General features: G+C 35.9%; 1 protein-coding gene across 2 annotated transcripts; it reads right to left on the bottom strand.

Annotated features, from left to right (window-relative positions):
• Positions 1-678: 678 nt before the first annotated feature.
• Positions 679-23,915, bottom strand: LOC121381880 (zinc finger protein 234-like). Of its 2 annotated transcripts, none has more exons than XM_041511270.1 (2): positions 23,811-23,915; positions 679-3,559 (listed from the first exon to the last, which is right to left on the bottom strand). In XM_041511270.1, the coding sequence occupies exon 2, from the start codon at positions 3,162-3,164 to the stop codon at positions 1,863-1,865; it is 1,302 nt and encodes a 433-aa protein (XP_041367204.1). In that variant the 5' UTR covers positions 3,165-3,559; positions 23,811-23,915; the 3' UTR covers positions 679-1,862. The 2 variants fall into 2 exon arrangements, with proteins under 2 accessions (XP_041367204.1, XP_041367205.1); XM_041511271.1 differs by lacking the exon at positions 23,811-23,915 and adding an exon at positions 18,304-18,378.
• Positions 23,916-25,630: the final 1,715 nt, after the last annotated feature.

Raw genomic sequence — 25,630 nt, 5'->3', positions numbered from 1 at the left:
AAAGATAATGTCCGGAGTGTTCAGCCATTGTTAAAGATGCTCTATCAGGTATGAGCATTATGAAAATTTAGTACCACGACACGTTGCTGCACTGTAAGATGTTTCCGACTAATAAAATATTTATTCGATTAAATTTACATATTAAATATATGTTCTTGTTTAGAATAACAGTGTCTGTAAATTCAATGTGTTTCTGGTCGTCTTAATATTTGTATGAAGGAAGGAAGGACATGTTTTATTTAACGACGCACTCAACACATTTTATTTACGGCGACGGACATATGGTTAAGGACCACACAGGTATTGAGGGAGGAAACCCGTTGTCGCCACTTCATGAGCTACTCTCTTCGATTAGCAGCAAGGGATCTTTTATATGCACCATCCCATAGACAGGATAACATATACCACGGCCTTTGATATACCAGTCGTAGTGCACTGGCTGGAGCGAGAAATAGCGCAATGGGCCCACTGACCGGGATCGATCCTAAACCGACCGCGCATCAAGCGAGCACTTTACCACTGAGCTACGTCTCGCCCCTATTATCTGTAAGAAGCCCAAACTGGATTTGGTCTTCAAATAATTTCGTACGTACGAAAAAACAACATTTTTGAAAATCAAATGAAATTTAACCTAGTATAAATATTAGAACGATCAGAAACACGTATAATATACAGCCACTAATATTTTATGCAGAAAAATATATTTAATATGTAATTAAAAATCGTTAAAAAGTCTCTGTTAGTCGATAATATCTAAAAAAAAATTGAAGCAAACACAGGAAAAAAACATTTAAAAAGAATATGAGACCTTTCCGTGTATCAAATCATCAACAGTCAACAAAACCAGTTGACTTAAAAGATCGGGTCTTATCAACTTTACATTGGTGACAACGAACATGAAATCGGACGCTATGCAATCGTCTATTCTCGTAGGAGTGGGAATCGATTGGAATTGCATCGTCAATCATCGGTTATAATCGGTTTGTACCAACCGATCAACTTTCGATTACACAATCCGTGAGAATTATATGGTCATAATAAGAATTTGAACTATAAAGGCAATGCACCTGTTCACCGGCGTATACCGAAAATAGCCAATTGTACTTTAAAGAACTTTTTAATAATTTCTTTTCTTCAAGTACACTTGAAAATTAACACCAACCGTGGCATCTAAACTGGAGAAACAATTATTGTTAACATTTTACCCAACACAATCGATTATGGATCATCACAGAAGTAGAGCCAAAACTGATATATTTCCGATTATAATCAATCACTGGAACATCACTTCCTGGCAGTGTTCACCCATATCGCAAACATAACTTACTATATTGCCCTAAAGTAAGCATGGTGGATTTTATTATCCATTTTCCATTACACTGACCAACCAGCAATAAAACAGAGCTCAAGTATTTCATATGCTTTCCACATGGTCACTATTGGAAAAGCTTTTATTTTAAGTGGCAATTCTTTTAAATGGATTTAGCGACAGTGAAAACAGGTAATAGACACGACGTTCTACCCCTATCCCTAATCTTAAATCGTCTTAAATTTAGATACGCCACCGAGATTTGCAAAATGTAACTGGTTTCAACTCCCCCATTCAACGCACAGCAAAAAACGTCTTTAGTCTGCGTCAGTCGGCGAAGACTGTCGCAGAATTCACGGAAACCAGAAATTTCTAGTTATATCTTTAAACACATTTCGAATTCTTGTCGTCTCGAATGGGTCAATATAGCATTTTGAGGTTAGAACGCTACATGAATCGTTTTGAGAAATCTCATATTTTAAAGTCTTTGCCCTGTATGTATTAACATATGAATCTGCAGAGTAAACTTCTCTGGAAAACGATTTTGTTATTATCAAATTTCGCATTTTAAAGGCTTCTGCCTAGTATGGATTTTTGTATGTTTTGTCAGTGTAGAACTTCGTGCAAAACATTTGTTGCACACTTGACACTGGAAATCTCTCTGTCCCGTATGAACTACCACGTGACTAGTGAGGCTTGATCTCTTCGAGAAGCGCTTGGAACACTCCTCGCATTCGAAATCTTTCTGTCCAGTATGGGTCAACATGTGACCTTTCAAGATCGAACTCGTGCGAAAACATTTCGTGCACACCTCGCATTTGAAATTTCTCTCTCCCGAATGGGTAAACATGTGTTGTTTTAGGTCATAGCGCTTTGCAAAACATTTCGAACACACCTCACACTTAAAAGGTTTCTGTCCTGTGTGAACTGCCATATGCGTCTGCATACTATACTTGCCTGAATATCTTTTCTCGCATATTTCACATTTGAAAGGCCTCTGACCAGTGTGAACTGTCATATGCTTTTCTAGTGTAACGCGTTTTGCAAAACATTTTTTGCACACTTCGCATTCGAAATTCTTCTGTCCCGTATGGACAAGCATGTGACTATTGAGGGCATATCTTTTAAAGAAACGTTTGGAACACACCTCGCATTCGATATCTTTCTGTCCCGTGTGGATCAACATGTGATTTTTCAGGATCGAACTCTGCGAGAAAGATTTTTTGCACACCTCGCATTCGAGATTTCTTTCCCCCGTATGTTTAAGCATATGCCTTTTAAGAATAGAAAGATTCGCAAAACATTTTGAACATATCTCGCACTTAAATGGCTTGTGTCCTGTATGAATCGACATAACATGATTTTGCAGAACACCCTTCTCTGCGTAACATTTCCCGCATATTTCACATTTGAAAGGCCGCTCGCCAGTGTGGGTTAACGTGTGTCTTTTTAGAGCAGAACTCTGTACAAAACATTTTTGGCACACTTCACATTTGAAATTCCTCTGCCCAGTATGGACTAACATGTGAGTGGCGAGGTCACATCTCCTTGAAAAACATTTTGAACACACCTCGCATTCGAAATCTTTCTGTCCAGTATGGATCGACATGTGAGATTTCAAGTCCGCTTTCCGAGAGAAACGTTTTGTGCACACTTCGCATTTGAACCGTTTCTCTCCCGTATGTGTCAACATATGTTGCTGCAGAGAACAACGCTGCGTAAAATATTTTGAACACAACTGGCACATAAAAGGTTTTTGCCCAGTATGGGTCTGCGTATGCAGTTTAAGACTAGAGTTTTGCGAAAAGCATTTCAAACAAATATCGCATTTAAAAGGTTTCTCCCCGGTATGCATCAAAATATGTCTTTTGAGATCTGTAGAACACGAACAACATTTCGAGCAAATGGGACATCGGTGTGGATTATCATGTGCTTCTTAATGGTAGGACATTTTAAGAAAGATTTTGAACACATCCCACACTTGAAGGGTTTATCTCCATTACCCATTAGTTGGTGTCTTTTCTGGTCATAACGTTTAGATGAACATGCTGAAAGCATCGTGCCCTTGGAAGATGTCTCTTGAGTATTCGCAGGCATTCTTTTTCATGTAATAACTCGGAACAATACTTTTGCACACTGCAGTGTGCGGTCGCTTTGTTTAGTATAGAACTGCAGAACAAGGATAAAAATGACACCGGAAAGCAAGGACCTAAGGGATTAGCAAAGAGCTCTTCAACACACTGGACTGATCTGCAATAAAAGAACATTACATACATATAGATAGATAGATAGATAGATAGATACTCTCTTAAGAAGAGTAGGGGAACTTAATAATAATTTACAATTGCCAAACTTGTAAGGTATAATTATTAGCTGTGGGGAATGGTTATATGATAATAGTGAATTAATTGGGCAAACATTACAACCGGTAGTTCAGTATTACAGCAGGTTTTATGACCACCAAAGATCTTGAAGGACGATTGGGGTCAGAAGTGAAAGTTGACGTATTTTATCAGTAAATCGAAAATTCAAACAATAAAAATTACTAAAAAAACAACAATAACTGTATGATCAACGGAATGAAAGAGTATATATAAAGATTAAAACATGTCTTATCACTGACAACTTACCACTGAAGCAGGAAGCAACTTTGCACGTGATCTGTTGCTCAGTTTGCATGCCAGTTAAACGTTATGCGGGGTTCGAACTAGCGGCCTGCGAAATCCTAAAGCAATTTTATTTTTAGACTTGGTCTACATGTTGCAGGTGAAACAAAACTTTTAACTGCTAAAATTAGTTTAAAAATTGCTGGTCGTTTTTCAAGAGATAAATCATGTATAATCATATCTTATCTTCTAATTAGCCGAGGCTATGCCTATTAACCTAGTGATTCTGTTATATTTTAATTTTATAATGCTCTAAAATACATCTCAGCATTCCTATTTTTTTTTGACAGTACATAGTCTCTTTATTTTTCTGGACAAACAATAGGTATTTTGACTGTAGAACAGTTTAATGTAGTAGATATTGAACAGGCAATGATTGAGCTTATGAAAATGAATATGTATACTGAGCAAATATAAAGCGAAAAAATATCTTTAATGTTGCGGTTTCAAATTTCAGTTAATAAATACAACTGCCCCAAATGCCCCCCATTTTCCCCATGGCTTTTCATCAGCCCTAATGTGTGAAGTCAATTAATTACTCTTAGTTTGCCAGAAGTAGACTTACATATCCTTTTGATAAGACAGTCACAAAGTGATGAGGTAACACCTCACATTCTCCAATAGAAATTTTACTGCCCCAATTAGTAGAGCTCTGTAATACCTTTGTAAGATGAAATCTATAGACTTGCAGTGTTTGTGAACTGCAGAAATTGATGTTATATAAATCATTTTAGTTCATTTAATTAAAATACATACACATATGATATTTTTCAAGTTGGTTTTATCACACAAACTGTTTGAATGTACAATATGGCAGAAATCTCCCTCTGTTACCGGTAATGGAGGGACAGGTTTTTAATTGGCCACAATGACTAAATTTAAAGAATTAAAAATATTAAAAAGTTATAACTTATTAATATTTCCAAGCTATTAGTTGATCATATGAAAAGATAGAAAGAAATGTTTTATTTAACGACGCACTCAACATATTTTATTTACTGTTATATGGCTTCAGACATATGGTTAAGGACACACAGATTTTGAGAGGAAACCCGCTGTCGCCACTACATGGACTATTCTTTCCGATTAGCAGCAAGGGATCTTTTATTTGAGCTTCCCACAGGCAGGATAGCACAAACCATGGCCTTTGTTGAACCAGTTATGGAACACTGGTCGGTGCAAGTGGTTTACACCTACCCATTGAGCCTCACTTAGGGTTTGGAGTTGGTATCTGGATTAAAAATTCCATGCCTTGACTGGGATCCGAACCCAGTACTTACCAGCCTGTAGACCGATGGCCTAATCACGACGCCACCGAGGCCGGTTTGATCAAATGAATTAAAAAAAATTCAAACAAATTGAAAAATCATGTTTTTCTGTAAAAGAGGAACAAATAACGGAGGGACACAACAAGTATATTTTAATTAATTAATAGTAATTACTTATAATATTTAAAAAAAAATTTTTTTTTAGCTAAATATGTAAAATAAAGTATGTTTTACTATTTAAAGTTGTTTAATATGTCTTCGAGATAATTTTTTACTGTCAGGTACCGTCCAAAAAAGGTATACATTTTTGACAAAAAGTAACTTGTTGAAGTCTAAAATGGGATTTGCTAAAATGGACATAACTTTTAAATGGCTAGGTGTATCTGAGAACTGTAAACAGTTCGCAAAATAGACATAAATAGCTTTCTGAACATACCACACAAGTTACTGAATTCACAAATAATTTATTTTCTCAAATGTGGCATTTGCCTGATCTTACCATAAATCGGAAATTCTAGGTTATATATTTAGCACGTACATGCTAGCCCAAGTACTCTGCTGTATGAGAGCTAGACGGACATTTCTGTCATCAGAAATAACTCTATAGTGAAAACACGAAATTGCTGCTTTCCACCGAGTAGGCAAAGATTGCCACTTTAATAAAACAATGTATGATGCTAAATTATACTATTACATTGATCATTTTCGAGTTCGCTGATAACAAATAATTCACATATTGACTGATAATCAGGGGTCGAAATATACACTTTTATGCTATTCAGAACATGCTCAGTTTAAAAACAGTCTAGAAATCAAATCTTCCAGTATCCAGTCATGAAAGTTGCAATAAAACATGGAATATATATAGCAAATTTCACAAGTGGCTGTTACATCTTCGTTTGTTGGCCAAGCTCCTACAATATTCCCACAACAAATAAAAAATGTTTTTAAGAAAAAACAAGAAGTTTGTTTTGTTTAACAACACCATTAGAGCACATTGATTTATTAATCATCAGCTATTGTATGTCAAACATTTGGTAATTTGACATATAGTCTTAGAGTGGAAACCCGCTATGTACATTTTTTCATTAGTAGCAAGGGATCTTTTATATGCACCATTCCACACAGGATAGCACACACCACGACCTTTTATATACCAGTTGTGGTGCATTGGCTGGAATGAGAAATAGCCCAATGGTCCCACCGACGGGAATCAATCTCAAATCGACCGCACATCAAGCGAGCTAATGTGCTCGATTCTAGTTCTCATTGCTGCATATACACTGATACTCACTCACTTGATTGTGGCACTGCACATTTTGCATAGTGCGACAAAGCAAGGTAACTGGTTAGGTGAATGGTGGGACTTAGCCCAGCAGGAAAATGCTCGCTTTAGCTGTCGGTTTAGGATCGATGCCCGTCAGTGGGCCCATTGGGCTATTTCTCATTCTAGCCAGTGCATCATGACTGGTATATCAAAGACTGTAGTATGTGCTATCCTGCATGGGCGTACATAGGATTTTGAAAAGGGGGGTTCCAATACATAGGATTTTGAAAAGGGGGGTTCCAAAATAGATTGCAGAGATATTGGGCATATATTTCTATGTTGAGTAAATATAATAATGTCGGATATATTAAATTATAAAAAAAGCTATTTCGGGGGGGGGGGGGGGGGGGGGGGGGGGGGGGGGGGGTGGGGGGGGGGGGGGGGGGGGTTCGGTCGAACCCATCGAACCCCCCCCCCCCCCCCCCCATGTACGCCCATGTCCTGTCTGTGGGATGGTGCATATATAAAAAATCCCTTGCTACTAATTTATGGAAAATTGTTTCCTCTCCAAGACTATATGTAAAAATTATCAAATGTTTGACATCTAATAGCTGATGACTAATAAATTAATGTCCTCTAATTATTTTGTTGTTTGTTAGGCGAGCAGCACTGTACATGCCTCTAGTTATTTTGTTGTTTGTTAGGAGAGCAGCACTGTACACGCCTCTAGTTATTTTGTTTGTTTGTTAGGCGAGCAGCACTGTACACGCCTCTAGTTATTTTGTTGTTTGTTAGGCGAGCAGCACTGTACATGCATCTAGTTATTTTGTTGTTTGTTAGGAGAGCAGCACTGTACATGCCTCTAGTTATTTTGTTGTTTGTTAGGAGAGCAGCACTGTACACGCCTCTAGTTATTTTGTTGTTTGTTAGGCGAGCAGCACTGTACACGCCTCGTTATTTTGTTGTTTGTTAGGACAGCAGCACTGTACACGCCTCTAGTTATTTTGTTTGTTTGTTAGGCGAGCAGCACTGTACACGCCTCTAGTTATTTTGTTGTTTGTTAGGCGAGCAGCACTGTACATGCCTCTAGTTATTTTGTTGTTTGTTAGGCGAGCAGCACTGTACACGCCTCTAGTTATTTTGTTGTTTGTTAGGCGAGCAGCACTGTACATGCCTCTAGTTATTTTGTTAGGCGAGCAGCACTGTACATGCCTCTAGTTATTTTGTTAGGCGAGCAGCACTGTACATGCCTCTAGTTATTTTGTTGTTTGTTGGGCGAGCAGCACTGTACACGCCTCTAGTTATAATACACACACTACAGGAAGAAACCGGACGGCATCCCCTTTTAATAATGTTTCGGTAAGTGACCTGTGATATATAGGCCTATATAGGAAGCAATTCTGTATAATTTTGCTGTACAGTTATTTCTGAAGGACGGAAATGGTTTATTTAACAACGCACTCAACACATTTTATTTACAGTTATATATGGCGTCGGACATATGGTTAAGGACCACACAGATATCAAGGGAGGAAAACTGCTGTCGCCACTTCGTGGGCTCTCTTTTTGATTAGCAGCAAGGCCGTGAAGGGATCTTTTATACGCACCCCACCATAGACAGGATAGCACATACCACAACCTTTTATGTACCAGTCTGAGTCGTGGAGTTATTTCTCGGGGCAGAGAGCAATCATAACTATCCAAATGTCCATCTAGCGCAAGTACTCGGGCTAGCTTAAAGGGACATTCCTGAGTTTGCTGCAATTTTTAAGATGTTGTCGACTAACAGACTTTTTAACGATTGTAATTACATATCAAATATATTTTCCTGCATAACATATTAGTGGCTGTATATTAAACGTGTTTCTGACCGTTCTCATATTTGTACTAGCGTAAATTTCATTTTATTCACTAAAATATTTGTTTTCGTACATGTATAAAAAATTATTTGAAGACAACATCCAGTTTGTGCTTCTTAAAAATATTAAAGGGACACGCCCTAGTTACGGCTAGTTGTTAACCATTACGGCGTTGTTTTTCACTATTAAACCCATTTTTTCACAAATAAAATTGCACTTCACTTACATTTTATTGTTTAGAATACACATTTCCATTCACCTGAAGTGCTGTTTGGTAATCCTGATGTTTGTAAAACCACGAAATGCATTTTTTGTATTTCTTAAAATTCCGCGCGAACTCGAGAAAAAACCGTTAAGCAAGCGAGGTCCAATCTATTTTTAGAGGGAATCTTCCTGTGTAAACGTCACAAAAGTTGGTATACCATGTGACCGTTCGGTTTGTTTTCTCGTGCACGATTCGCGCAATCAACATCCGATTTGTTGTCGTTTGCTTGTTGTTCATTTGTGAGATTTTTCTTCACAGTTCGTGAACATTTTCAGTAACAATAAAGTTCAGACAAGTAAGAATCTCAATACAAAACGTTACAAACCCTTAAAACCAATAATTTTGCTAAGTCTTACGATATCTGGAGAGGGGATACAACCAGGACAGAACAGTTGGAACATGTCCAGGAGAGGTGAAAAGAATGCACCCCAAGTCTGTGAAATTTGTCGTGATGTAGGCATTGTTGTGCTTCGAGCGACATCTACCGGTGACATCAGAATACAAACTTTCAAAATTATTTCAAGCAATTGGGACATGGGGATTCCCATGGTATTTATCGATATAAAAACTGCTTTTTCACTCCATTTGATAAAAACGTGATCTAAGTGTGTTACAGGTTTGTAGATTAACCAAATTATAATTTATTTTCGGTGGATGGAACTAGGGTGTGCGGCTTTAAGCAATAATGTGCATTATATATCGTTGAATATGCATACCAGGCCAAATGCCTTAATTGTCCCTTCCTTTAAGTTGGAGAATGCACCCCGAATAAAAACAGATTCATGACTTGCTAGTATTTTCCACAAATCAAGTATCCATAGCTTTCCAGACGGTTCGTCCACTGGACAATTCGTCCACTCACCTCGGACAATTCGTCCACTCGATGACTGCATTTTTTTCAAACATATTAATAGTTATTTCTTTGACATTGTAATCATTTCTTAACATTATTTTGTGGTATACTATAACCAAAAAAGTAAAATAGAGTTAGAATTCAACATTACTATCCAGTTTTTTTTAACTGTTTGTATTCATTATCATGCGGACGATTCGTCCACGATGTGGTAAATAGGGGAATGGGAACTCTATTTACGTGCCCATATCCACAAGGGTTCAGGCACGCCCACCCCGGTACAGGTAGTTAGCGATGCAGCTTTGAAATAAGGCGTGTTGTTTTAGACGCTACTGGATCCAACTTGGTGAAACAAGCTTAAGCAGTAATGAGCCTGCATTGCTAATTACTTCACGAATTCACACACACACACACACCTTTCAGCATATTAGATAATGTATTTTGAAGTTAAAAAAACAAACAAAACAATTATATAAAAAACAATGCACAAGTTCATATACATATTTAACTTGTTACGGCCTATCTTGGACATTCCTGAGTTTGCTGCACTTTTTAAGATGTTATCGACTAACAGACTTTTTAACGATTGTAATTACATATCAAATATATTTTTCTGCATAAAATATTAGTGGCTGTATATTAAACATATTTCTGGTCATTCTAATATTTGTACTAGGTTAAATTTCATCTTATTTCCTAAAATGTAGTTTTTTTGTAGACCTACGAAATTATTTGAAGACAAAATCCAGTTTGGTCTTCTTACAAATACTAAGACACCAGAATTAATCATATAAATATTTTATTACAATGCAGCAAACTCAGGAATGTCCCTTTAACATCCCCTGCTCATCAGGGCAAATAAATTTTCTTTTTTAACCTGGCCACTCTTAGTTTTTATTATTTTTTTGTGCCATACTCTACATATCCTAAAATTAGTGTTGGGAATCAGTTTATACCAACCGATCAACTTTTAATTATGTTATGAACTCAAGAATTTGCACATGTATACTAGTGTTCACCAGGACAGACCCAACAAATTTCAAATTTTACATTTAATATTACTTTTCTTTATATACATATGAAAACACCAACACCATCATATAAAATGGAGGATAAATTAGTTATTTAGTGTTTTCTAAAAAAAAAACCTGCCATGGCAAGGTAAGACTAAAACACTTGTGGGGAAGTTTCACCATTTTCAGTGTACATTTTTTGGTTGATTAAAGATGAAAAAAAAAGATTAATTGAAATAAAAATAAATGTAATTAATGTGCTTGCTCCAATAAATTAATGGCAAATTTTATTAATTAATAATACACTTTTGAAGTGTTTTATAAAGGCAGTTTTAGAATTAATTATTGAAAAAGGCTTGTTTAATCTCAATTTTTTGTGTATGTATTAATAACATAATATATTTTCAGAAAAAAAGGCTGACTTGTACCAAAAAAACAGTCCAGACTGGATACCAACAGTTGATATGTCGAAAGCAGCAAAGGAAAAACCAGATTCAAAGTCACCTGCTGCTAACAAACGGTACCAGAGAAAAGTTGACAGAGCAGAGAAATGTGATGCAGCTAACACTTTGCTAGAACTAAACACAATGTTTGAAACAGATGCACATGATGATTCAGATTGTGTTTCGGATGCTGAAACAGGTACTGCTATTCAGACCGATATTGACCAGCCACTCTTTTCAGCCATGCATGAAGAATTGCAGTCACTTAGGACTAAAAATGTAACATTAAGTCGACAAATCTGTAGTGCATCATCACAGTTCAAGGTATTTGAATTCGAAGGAGATGATGAAAAAGTCAAGTACTTTACAGGCCTGCCGAAATTTACACTGTTAATTTCCATTTTCCATTTCTTGGAATCATGTTTGTCAATGAAGCAGTCTTTGGATAAATTTCAGATTTTGATCTTGTGTTTAATGCGTTTATGATTGAATTTGTCTTTACAGTTATTGGCCTATCAGTTTAATGTGTCACAAAGCACAGTTGCTAGATACTTTGCAAAAACAATTTCTGTGATGTACATAAAAATGATGCCCCTTGTTTCTTGGCCAGAACGTGATGAATTAATTAAAACAATGCCAATGCAATTTCGTAAACATTTTGGTACTAAGGTAGCAATCATTATAGACTGCTTTGAAATTTTTATTGATAGACCTTCAAATGTACTAGCAAGAGCCCAAACCTGGTCGAGCTATAAACATCATAACACTGCAAAATATTTAATTGGCATCACCCCGCAAGGGTCCATATCATTCATATCATTAGGATGGGGAGGTCGTGTAAGCGATAAATATATCACTGAAAACTGTTCCTTTCTGTCACGTTTTGCCTGGTGACATCATTATGGCAGATCGAGGTTTTGATATATCTGACACACTAGGGAGTGTATGTGCTGAAGCACGAATACCAGCATTCACAAAAGGAAAAAGCCAACTGTCACCACTAGATGTTGAAAGTACCCGGAAACTGGCCAGTAATCGAATACATGAGGAACGTGTAATTGGAATGGTTCGCCAAAAATACACCATTCTTAGTGCTACACTTCCAATTGAATTTCTGATCACTAAAGAAGGAGAAAGAGTTGCCCAGTTAGACAAAATGGTTCACATATGCTGTGCTCTTGTAAACTTGTGTCCATCAGTTGTAGATTTTAACTGAGTATATGAACAGACATAGACTATAACATTACAAGTGACCGACTTACCATATTTGTGAAAAACTATGTACATGTCTGTAGTAATTTATAACATTTATTTGTAAAATATATGTAATCTGATAAATAAGTCATATTTACTATTGTACATATTTTATGCCATTAGACATTGTTATTATGCTTTAGATATATATGATTATGAATATTGTCCAATGTCCATCTTGTTTAGGAGAGCACTTATATAGGCTCTGCCTGTTGTGCAAACCTTTTGATTCTTTTTTGATCAATAAAATATCTCAAAACAAAACAAATTTACTGTCAAATGTTCCATGACGTTTTCACTGAAACAGGGTTCGAAATTGACATGGAGCAATATGCAATAACCACTCAAAATACACAATATGCTGACCGGCAGTACATCATGTACTGAAAAGTAAAAGTAAATTTAAATTTTCTAATATTTGCTTCTTATATCACACAATGAATTTCGAGCCTTGCTGTTGAGTGGCAGCTAGTGCTCTTTTATATATGTACTTTAACCAGACTGGACAATACAGCACTAGTTGGGATATGGTACAAGTGAACAAAATGTGTAAGGTATATTTGTTATATTTGCATATTCGGATTCTTTTGTTTTAGTGAATTTTTTTTAACAAATTGAGGCAATTTCCGACATTCTCTGCAAAACCATTTCCCCCTGGGCGCTTTCTCCATTCCAATACACAGATAATGAAACCACTGAATGTCACAATTTTCGTTGTCACAGCAGATCATGAACCCAGATTCAACTTGATCACAGTAGCACCACGTTTCCTCAGATGTACTGCATTGACCCTGTGTGTCAGTTGTTGTATTTGATGGTATTAAAGCATTGTCTGTCGTCATTCTTGAATAGTATTTACCCACCAGTTCAGGTAAAATTGCCCTCTGAAATAGACAGTGTGTTTTGCTACAAATAACCTGCCACAACTCTGGATCAAAAGTGATCAGTTCCACATGCAAATCGCATTTTGTCCATACAACAAAAAAACATGTCCCCAATGATGTTACTCCCAACTGAGTCTGTACCTGGTAGAAGTATGCATGATCTCTCTTCAGTTGTATAATGCCATTGTCGTTTTTTCCTAAGAAGAACTTTGGGTCACAGCATTTGTCCAAGGAATTCTCTCGGACTGAAAATGGACATTTTATTTCTAAACAGAACTTCCCACAACAGTCACAGGATACTACCCCATCCGGTGAAGCTCCAAGGTGTGGGAAGTCGGTGCTAATAATAAAACCACTATCCTCGATTTTTAAATTTTCATGAAATGGGGCCATTTTCTCAAGAAGGTCTGCCTTTACAGTTTTTTCATGCTTGCATCCCCACCGAGTAGCTTCGTTAGAAAATGTTGACGATTCTGGATAACATATGGTCTTCACCAGGCTTTTAGCTGGATTCAAAACATTGGTGTTGCATGCCGACTTGGCATTTGATGCCGTTATCCTTCCTGCCTTGAATCGATGCCACAGTTTTGATTGAGACTGCGTACGGGTGGCAATCTCTACTTCCTTTGCTTGGTCAGGACTTGTTTGTACTTTGATATTAACACAGAGTTCGAGTAACTTTGTATACTCCATGTTCATACAGCTGTCATCTTTCAAGTCGGTTAACATCTGGGGAAACGATGATGTTATAGGTTTTGGAATATACCAGTTCGAGTATGGCTCAATTGTAGCCAACAGAACTGGTTTTGTTCCTGTCGAGTGCAGTTCTTTGAAGAGGGTGTCCAGTTCATGTGGTGACGGTGGAAGGAGCTTTGAACAAACCGCAGAAGTTGATGCCTGTGGAGTTTCATATATCTGATCAATATTGTCATCTAATTTTCTTTTTAAACCTTTTGCAGAGGTAAAATTAATGTCGGTAAGCTGGCTATACGGCACATTTTTTATGGCAGCTGGCAACATCCAGTAGGCAGGCCTTTCAGTCACAGTTGCTGAATTCCGTATACGTACAGTGGCCTCTATGGAAAACAGCAGAGCCGCAATATGGGTACACGCTTCTCCGAGGCCGGCCATGCATGTACAATGGGTGCCCTTGACAACACCATCTTTATGTGAAATTACCCATGGTCGCAGTGGTTTTTCCCTCAATCTTTGTGAATGAAGAACCTAAATGAAATAAATATTGTTAATTGCACATTTAGGACCTATATTTGCTTTAAGGCCTAATTTAAAATATAAAAAAATTCTGCAATCACATTTGCTCGGAAATTGATACAAGTGGCTACGACAGTTAATCTTCAGCTAATAAAATATTCCTTTAAATAAATAAATTTTTAGAAGTTTCAAGGAATTACTCTACATATCTGAAACATGGCTAACCCAAAATACGTTCTAGTATGAGCCCTGATAAAAACAGACTTGCTGTGAAAGTCAAATTCTTACGTTCGAGCCCTTCTCTATATATCAGGGCTCGAACTTAAAAATGTTTCACCTACAGCAATTTTTAAACAAAATAAATTAAAAACATTGTCATGGATGACAACAATTTTGAGACTAAATGTTATTTTTCTGTATGTATAAAAAAATTTAAAATTGCAACTTGGGTGCAATAATACCCCCAAAACAGCCACAAGATTTGTAGCCAAACCTCAAGAATGTTTTTTTTAAAAGAAGTTTGTTTTGTTTAACGACACCACTAGAACATATTGATTAATTAATCATTGTCTATTGGGTGTCAAACATTTGGTAATTATGACTCGTCATCAGAGGAAAGCCACTACATTTTTTCCTAATGCAGCAAGGGATCTTTTATATCCACCATCCCACAGACAGGATAGCACATACCTCAGCCTTTGATATACCAGTCGTGATGCACTGGGTGGAACGAGAAATAGTCTGATGAGTTCACCGATGGGAATCGACCCCAAACCAAGTGTGCATCAAGCGAGCACTTTACCACTGAGCTGTGCCTCAAGAATGGATTCAACCGAAAGGCGGTGCTCAACAGCCTATTTTCATTAAGTTTGACAGGTACAATTATTATATATATATAACAGTATATCTTTAACCAACCATAGAACACAGGGCTCGAAACTTGACATAAAATATGGTGGCCCAAAAAATAATAATAAGCAAGATTTTAGTGTGGAATAAATATATGCAATACAAATATTAATAGTGGCTCATATGGTATTGCAATACAAATATTAATAGTGGCTTATATGGTATAGCTCTAAACAAAATCACCCAAATAATATTTGGTCGACTAACACCATTACTTTTTTATTTATTTAAGTCGCCCAAATAGGACATTGGTCGCATTTGGTGACCTGGCTGCAGGCCGTTTCGAGGCCTGAGAACATCAATATTAAATACCCAAGGATGCAGTTATTGATGACTAATTTTTATCTACTGGCACAAAAGTGCTATTACTGATGTCCCCCATCAGACACAGGCATCGAAATAACATTGTCTGTTAACCCATTTACAAGTTACCACAAAATTTAGCCTGGTAACCAACTATATGAAAGTTATAATTGAATTCCTGTTACAAAGTTACAATTGAATTCCTGTTACAAAGTTATAATTGAATTCCTGTTACTACTACTTTTAACACCCTTACATGTGTGCCAGATGATTATTGTAGTATACATGTATTTATGATTCATTCTTTATCTTATCACTGTTCTTAATGTAGTACATGTAATTCTTTACAACTATGTGACTCATATTTAATAACTGAATAAATAAATTGATGAAAATAAGTGTTATGGTTTTTTTTATTGTCTTATTTTATCATACAACAATGAAAGATAATATTTTTTAAATGTGAAATTTTTAGTGCAATTGATCATGTTCACATTACTGTTCAATCCCTTAGGTGTGTACAGGATGATTAGTACAACTAGTAAATTTGTTATTCATTTACCAATACTTTATAGTTAGGATTCTGAAATTGTATCGGTGCGTGCGAACATTGGTACGAGAAATGAAATCTGGAATGCATCTAATTGCCTATTAGTAGACTAAGCTATATATATAGATAGATAGATAGATAGATAAATAGATAGATATATATATATATATATATATATATATATATATATATACACACACATACATACATAGGGATGCAGTCGATTCGTCCACTGGACAATTCGTCCACTGAAAATTCGTCCACTGAGGAACTCGAGACGATTCGTCCACTACAAAAAATCAGTACCTGGGTTTTTATTTCGTCCATTATTACCCATATTTTTTTTGCTGTGTCATAAATTTACAAAGGTGAAAATAAATTATATTGCATTAGATTACGCTTGGTTGATGTTTTTGTAACAATGCTCTGCAGACATAATTCTTTGGCGTTTCTATTTATTCAGTTATTGTTTGTTTCTATAATGTACGCCTTTCACGCTACATGTCGTAGGATGTTTTTAGTACAATGTGCCCAGTAAAGATAATCTTTAGTCCTTCCCTTTCAACGTGGTAAGTGTACAGGTGTCCTCTATTGTGATATTGTGAAGTAATTAGCAATGCAGGCTCATTACTGCTTAAGCTTGTTTCACCAAGTTGGATCCAGTAGCGTCTAAAACAACACGCCTTATTTCAAAGCTGCACCGCTAACTACCTGTATGGACGGAATGAATGAATGAATGTTTAACGACACCCCAGCACGAAAAATACATCGGCTATTGGGTGTCACACTATGGTTTGTTGAATTGTTTTTTAATGTACATTTAATTAAACTGGAATTGAAGACAACACGTTTTATTTTATTTCGAGGTTATTAGGCATAACGTGATGAGGGAGGGTACAGTGGATAGAATTTACGCCATTGAAGGAGAACATGACGGGGCGGGGCGGGGGGGGGGGGGGCGCGTTGGGTGTGTGTGTGTGTAATAAAGTCTTCCGACGCGGAGGCTTGCATTACCTATTTACCACATTGTGTACGAGCGAGTGGACGAATCATCCATATGATAATGAATACAAACAGTTAATAAAAACTGGATAGTAATGTTGAATTCTAACTCTATTTTACTTTTTTGGTTATAGTATACACAAAATAATGTTAAGAAATGATTACAACGTCAAAGAAATAACTATTAGGAATGTTTGAAAAAAATGCAGTCATCGAGTGGACGAATTGTCCGAGGTGAGTAGACGAATCGTCCACGGACGAATTGTCCAGTGGACGAATCGACTGGAAAGCCATACATACATACAGGGCTTCTAGAATATAATAGCCCCACTCCCACGGCTAGTGATATTCAATGTTGCGCTAGTAAATAGCTACTATTGCCAGCTAGTGAGAAGAAAAAAAAGTCAAATGTTGCAGCTAAGTCTTAGTTTGTAAATATGACTATTCTGCCCCCACCCAACCACTAATGTTAATGTTTTTTAAGCTCTATCTCCCTCTTTAGGTGACATATCTGATTATTACAATTATTTAGTAAAACTGTAGTAACTTAAAAAGTAAAGCAGGGTTTGTGAATTTTTAAATGTGGCTAGTAAAAATATTTTAATCACCGATCCCATGGCTAGTGGATTTTATAAAAATTCTAGAAGCCATGTATGTATCTTATCTCTCTCTCTCTCTAGATATATATATATATATACACGCACACACACACACACACACATATATATATATATATATATACACACACACATATATATATATATACACACACACACACACATATATATACACACACACATATATATATATACACACACACACACACATATATATATATATATATATACACACACACACACTGATACAGGTGATGCGCCAGTTCCGGATCACTTCCGAATCACCTGTAGTTACCGATCAGTCTGTCGGTATATTAAATTTTTAGTAATTTCTGTGTAAATTTCATTAAACAAATATTCTAACAAACAAATAATACATGTTTCTTGAAATTGTACGTAAAATAAATGTAACAGTATATAGTCTTGGTTTTATTTTGGACGGCGATACATAACCACTATTAAAACTTTACACGAGCAGACGACATGAAAAAAAGAAGACGTTTAAAAAGAGATGAAGTTTTTGATGTTTTTCTTTTTATATCCTTTGAAATTTTATAGTACGAGTAGGGTAAACATATATAGATTGTGCATGACTAGTTTTATGAAAAGTGATGCTGTAAACGACTTACTGTAACTCCTCAAAGGGGACACACTTGATACGCCAGTTGCGGATCACTCACAAAACGGAAGTATTTACGTTGTAACTGCCGCTAGATGGGGCGATGAACGCAGGGTTTATCTCAAGACTCAAAAACGTTGAACACGGTGGAATTTTTTTCACCATGATAATAATAATAATAATAATAATAATAATAATAATAATTATTATTATATTATTATTTTCTTCTTAAACCTCTCTTGATTCGTCATTTTAACCACTAGTTCATAATAATTCGACTCTGTATGTCTCGGGGCCCATGTCATAGTAGCCCTAGACTGTTCGTCCCATGGCCAGTCATCCTCTACAAAATATATTAATCGTTGTAGTTCCACCTATTTTTCTTGTATTATTTTTGTTTTCTACAGGTAATGACAATATGTATATAATGTAAAGACACGTATTTTATAAACTGAAACTACGATTTTAAGTGTTCGTCCACTTGTCTCTCACGTTGTATTTGTAGGCCTACGTGTAATTAGCCATTCGTACAAATACCAGCCGCAGTCATTCACAAATATGGCTAATATAAATCAAATGTAGTTTTTTTAAATTCCATTTTCGTTTAATTCGGGCAAAAATTAGTGTGCCCTGCCCCCTACAAAAATAGGAGCCCGTTTGACCTGTTAGATCGCCAGTCTAGAATCGCTAAAATCGCTGCACACGTGTCTTGTATTTGCCCCATAAGACTATTCAGTAATGTTGCCCGCCCCCCTCAGTGTGAGAGCCGTCCACCCCATTGCTTGATTGATTGATTGAAAAAAATAAAAAAAAGTTTACTGTACAAAGAAAAGAATCGGCACAAGTTTGACATGAGGACCTTTATAAAACCATGCCACCGCCAGTGGTCTGTTTCGCATGTGCCATTGCACGTGCTTTTCGCATACTCGACTGCTCGACTTCATGGGCGGATCCAAGGGGGGGGGGGGGGGACCAGGGGGACGCGTCCCCCCAAATTTTTTTTCAAGTGCCCTCAAAATGTCCAAGTGCCCTTTTTGTTTGTAGATTTTTTTTTTTTTTAAGTAAACAATAATTATATTGTAGATAAATGAAATCAAGATTTTCGTGTACATGCGCAAGCTTGCAGATATGTGTCTGTGTTATTGAGTCTCAATGGGGCCCCATTGAGGTTCTAACGCGAGTGACGCCAATTTACTTCATTATTGCTAGTATATTATGACGTAGAACTGTAGGAATTCATATTAATTGTAAATATCAAAACTTGTAGTAAGGTGCCCTTTTGACGAGTCAATGTGCCCTTCTTTTTTGGTCCCCCCCTAAAAATATTTCCTGGATCCGCCCATGGACTTTGGGAGAGAGGGGGAAGGGGTCCTCTATTTGGTTTTGTCAACGAAGTGAAAATCTCTTATTCGGCTTAATTATAATTCGCATTTAAACAGTCTGTACCACTATAGGGTGGATTATTTTTTTCAGTGGAATTTTTGTTTTACACAATCGCATTCTGATGCAGGAGAGTCAGTCGGCCACTGATCTGTGTATTCACACGGTCAATCTCTGAGCTAGCCCTAGCCTTTAGACCGTCGTTGAAAATAATTCTGTTTTCAGGAGCAGATCCAGGAATTATTTTGCGGGGGGGGGGGGGGGGGGGGGGAGAGAGACTAACCAGAAAAGGGCAAATGGAACAACACGTCAAAAATAATAATTAATAATCCACTTTTGTGACTGTTTAGTGTGTGTCACTATATTAAACTGTATCATTATTAACAAGGGGTCTAACCGTCCTGCTTCAAAATTATTTGTTTAATTTTGGCTAATATGGCTATAGCCTATATCCGGCTAAAAAAAACAAAACACCCCCACCACGTAGATAACCTGTAAAAATTATAATTTCAAATTATAAACATTTACATATTGTTTCGGACCCCCACCTAAAGCATAATTCGCCCCTGTATTATGATAAATACTAAACAGTCCCAAAGTTGATATTTTGCTGATATGTCATTTCTTTCTATTTTCAAGCCTTTATTCCTTTCAGTTTTAAAAGTCATCAATATAATAATAATAATAATAATAATATTTATTATTATTATTATTATTATTGATATATACGATAATAAATGAAAACAATTATTTATTATTAGTAATAATAATATTAATTATTATTATTATATACTAGAATGCCAGAAATCAAATATAATTCAACTTGTTGAAACAATGGAAGTACACAACGAAAATAATAAGGATCGCGCACCTTTACTTTTGACACACGCCCCGTATATCTGACGTCATGGGACGCCATCGTTGATTTTCAATCGATTTTAGAAATTGCTAATTAGGGGCGTAATCAGGGGGGTGGGAACCCTATGGAGTTGCAAATGATCATAAAATATGTCCGGCAGGATCCACGAACGTGCTGAAAGTGCTAACATGTTGGAAATAGTGTTTTTGAAGGCGTAAGCCTCTATTTTTCGAAAGTGATCCGGAACTGGACAAAGTGATCCGCAACTGGCGTAAGTACGCCAGCTCGAACAACACTGTTTTGGGTGCCAAATGTTTACCTAAATTTACATTTTATATCACTGTTTATTTATATGGTTGATTATCTTTATTACCAAGAATTTCTTTTAAAGTCATACGCGCGCATGTTCACAGAATTCACAATTTTGTTTGAAGTGATCCGGAACTGGCGCATTAGGTCCGAAGTGACAAAGATAAGCAGTATCACGTATTCTTGTCCGTTTAGCGCATGTAAGGTTTGGTTGTCTTCACAATGGCCGACCGAACTGCATCACGGGAAAAATATTGCGTAACTGGGATCGCCATGTGTTTAGGGAAGTGACGTCACGTATCAGCATGCGCGCGCATCTGGTAGGCAGAAGTCTATCATGGTAAAACTACAAATTTGTCTAAAATATGACTTAGCACCCTATAAATATGCCAAAAGGACAATAAAAATCAAGGTCTTTAAAAAGTTAAGCTATCAGAAGTACACACATGAAACATTAACTATGTTTATAGAAGTTAAAGACATTATCCCAATATTGGCACATGTTATTTTTAATATAAAAATAAATTGCTATTAAAATCTAAGTTCAGACTGCCTAGATATATTAACATATTTAACAGCAGTTGTATATGGCAAGTCAAACACCATGTAAATAAGAACATTCAAATCTGTATAGTATGAATTATAGGCCAAAACCAACTTTTCCTCAGTGCTAATTTTTGTTCAAACTCCATTCAGAGCTATGTACAGTAATTATTGTCATGGTCAAGGTCATTGTGAACTTGCATGGCCGAGTGACGGCTAATTAATCAAATAGTGTAGTTTAATTTAATTAAATCACAAAAATCATAATCTTTTTTATTATGCACTGAATATGTGCTATAGGTTGGACTATACCAATCAAATCCCATAGGCGACCATGTTAACGTTTGTGTTTAAAAACACTATATGCAATATATCAACCAAACTGTGACCCATAAATATCAGTACTACAACCCCTACCTCAAAGTATTAACTGCAGAAAATGGTACCTTTCATGGCTCATTTTCGGTATAACCAGATGTTTCTGCAACACCCCTAGTTTCGCACAAAATTTTAGTACTTTTTTTTTACAGGTACCCCATACATGTTCCAAGCACAAGGCTACTTGACACGGTGGTACTACATCAAATAAAATTGCATACATTTTTAGCCCAGATGAAACTAATTTTTTTTACAACCAACACACTCACATTTATAACCAATCACAGGACTTGTGGTGTTAACTTCTCTATCAAAAGTTCGGTACATGCAAACAAATTCAGATAACTTATATAATAAATGCATGTAACATAATTTATGTTTTTAATAAAATATGGTGGCCATCACCAACTTGTGGATCAATATCCAGTTTTATTATTAGTATTTATTTATTTTTTAATCCCAAACAAATGAGTTAATACATCTGATATCCCACCCTGAAATGTTTATACCTTTTATTTTATTATTAAAAAATCAACTTACACATTACAAATACACCTGTGGATCACTTCTTCAATAAAAAAAAAGTAAAACATTATAATTAACATATAATATAATTAATAAATGGAAATATTTCAGAACCATTTTCATATGAAACAATATATATATGCTTGATTGCACACACACACGCACGCACACACACACACAGCTCCCTGTTATTTAATTAAAAATATAAATACTCCAGCCACCTACATATTTTATGGCATAATACAATATAAAATATATTCAGATTTTTGTTTTACCCACTATAATGGATCTGTCAATACAAACAAAAAGTTACATAAAACGTTGTTTGTCGATTGACTGGGTAGGCCTACTGTTCACAGAGTATCTTTGTTTCCATGTCAGTTTGGTGGGGGCTTTTATTATTATTATTTTTTATTTTATTATCTTTTCAATTTTCATTTCAATAAATACTGACGTGTATTAGTATTACGAATGAATAACATACAACAAACCTTGTATAAAATGACGATCTCCATTGTGGGATGGGCAAAGTTGATTGTTGTCAGCTTTAACTGTTCAACGTTTCGCTTCCACTGTATTTGATGAAACTAATTTCATAATCCTTATTACAGTGACTTGTGCATCTAACAACAACGTATGAAATTACCATGACAAAATACCATTCATCAAAACTAGTCTACACTGATTTAATTGACGGAAAAACATTCGATTGTTCATTACTACTAATGCCAGTATTGTCAACTGGTTTGTTGCCTACCAGCGCTCACGCGGTACCACGTGATCAAAACATGTGACGTCACCGTGGCTTCTCCTACGACATGTAGCGTGAATGGCGTACATTATAGAAACAAATAATAGCCGAATAAATAGAAACACCAAAGAATTATGTCTGTAGAGCATTGTTACAAAAACATCTACCAAGCGTAATCTAATGCAATATAATTTATTTTCACCTTTGTAAATTTATGACAGCAAAAAAACATACGGGGTAAAATATATCTAATAATTTATTTAGCCCAAACGTACATGTAGTACACATTATTTAGGCCGTGGACGAAATGTACTGGGAAAATAAAAACCCAGTGGACGAATCGTCCGGAGCTGATTTTGTGTAGTGGACGAATCGTCTCGAGTTTCTCAGTGGACGAATTTTCAGTGGACTGCATCCCTATCCATACTTCCTCGTACATTCTCCACTACGTTACTACGTACCTTTTTCGTCTTTTCACAAAAAGAAGAAAAAAGACTTCGCAAAAAGCCTATATGAGTGCCATCCCCATTCCCAGCCCCCCCCCCCCCCCCCCCCGGTACACGGCGCACATTAACTGATTTTAAAGTCAACATTTCTATGTCCGTTCGGACTCTTAAAAGTTAAAAGTTAGGACGAAATCATAAATTATCACAAATCATGTCAAATGTATCCAGACAAGAACATTTTCGCGGACTCCACTGTTTCGTGGTCACTTCATCTCTAAAGAAGAAAAGGCGGTAGCATATTTTAACAACAAAGCAAACATACGTACTACTTGAATAGCCACTGTATTTTCCATACACTTCTTTCTGCAGTCTCATCTTGTCTACACAAAACTCATCAATGACACGAGAGTCGCTGAAAACACGAATTGAAAATGTTTTTCCAAAAGCTAAACGGAATTGACGGTTCGGACAAACTGCAGGTTTTCGTGTCCGGACCAGTGCCTGTGACTAAAGTAGTGTCGGAAATAGAATAAAAAAGATTTTCGTCAATTTTGTCTTTCATATTAAACTGACAAGTAATTATTTTGTAAATACCTATTTAATGATACTCTACCTAATTTAGCATTTACTTGTTTGGGCTCTCATTGATGTACAAAGTGGTGTTTACTCTTGAAATTAAAATAAATATGTCAGTAAACAGGAGATTTGTGACCTTTATTAGAACAGACTATAACACATTTGATGATATGTGTCAATTTCATTTACCCTTAAACAAACTTTTAATTTAAAACTGCAAGTTAACTGATTATTTTGAATTGCAACATAAATGATTAATTATGACCAGCATATTTAGCGAATATAAATTCAATATAAGTACATTAGAAATTTACACAATATCTTGCAACCGCTTAAAGGTGCTATATTAGAAGTTATATGTGAGCATATGTTTGTGATAAAGATTCTCCAATAAAAAAGTATTTTCTACTAGTAGATAAAATTATTTCTTATAATCATTTATGGGCATATAGTTAAAGGTGTAGTCTTTAAATGTTAAAGCAAAATTTAATAAAAACATGATTTGCAATAGCTGTCATTATGCAACTTTGAGATAGCATCTTTAATACCGGTATAATAGATCACAAACTCAAAATGGTTCTTGACAGTTTTACTCAAAAGTTACTTATAAATGTCTACAAATATTTAGTTTTGGAGAGGGATAGGGGTAAACCGTCATCAGAAACAGTCCCTCACATATTGTAACAGTAATGAAATTGACACATGTTGACCAACATTTGTTATAGTCTGTTCCAATAAAGTGCACAAATCACCTGTTTACCGACATCTTTCTTTTAATTTCAAGAGTAAACACCACCTTGTACATGAATGAGAACCCAAACAAGTCAATGCTAAATTAGGTAGACTATCATTAAATAGATATTTACAAGATATTTACTTGTCTGTTTAATATGTAAGAAATAATCGACGAAAATAATTTTTATTCTATTTCCGACAGTACTTTAATGCGGTATTTTCAGTCATTCTTACCGACATGTAGCGATGTGTTATTAGCGTTCACTGAAAAGACTGTGGCTAGTCTGAAGGGACGTAGAAAGTGTGGTTCTTTCTACGTCCGAATATTTTTACATACCATATAGTATATATAGCTGGTATTCAAAAGTTGTGGCACCATGTTTCATTCGTTTCTCAACCGAAATAGTGCAACAAATGGACACACAAATCAAAAATGTATAACCTACCGTACTCACTAAATTCAGATTGAAGTACTTGCATCATTATTAACAAAATAAATCTTCCAACGACAACATAAGAAATTTGCCCGCCATTTTAACTTTGCTAAATAGACAGGGGCGTAACTACGTGTACGCAATGTACTCATTTGAGTACAAAATGTTTCTGCTTATACGCAATTTAGCTATTTGAGTACACTCTTTTTTTTCAACAATCGCACTAAATTCTCAACGTTATGTATTAACGCTCCACTTTAGGGAAATCCCCAACGTCATTCAAAGCTTGGGTTTCATGAAGATATGACAGTCGTAATGACGTCATACGAATTTGACCAATACAAGCGTTTGTAAGAAAATAAGTTTTACAGATTGGAATTACTAGCGACTGAATTCTTGAG

The sequence above is a fragment of the Gigantopelta aegis genome, chromosome 9, assembly GCF_016097555.1.
Source record: "Gigantopelta aegis isolate Gae_Host chromosome 9, Gae_host_genome, whole genome shotgun sequence".
NCBI classification, from domain to species: Eukaryota; Metazoa; Mollusca; class Gastropoda; order Neomphalida; family Peltospiridae; genus Gigantopelta; species Gigantopelta aegis.
The sequence above is the reverse complement of the archived record's forward strand: the minus strand, read 5'-3'. Positions and strand labels throughout refer to the sequence as shown.

Coding starts and splice junctions, on each gene's coding strand:
- LOC121381880 (XM_041511270.1), bottom strand. CDS start 3,164: ATGCATACCGGGGAGAAACCTTTTAAATGCGATATTTGTTTGAAATGC.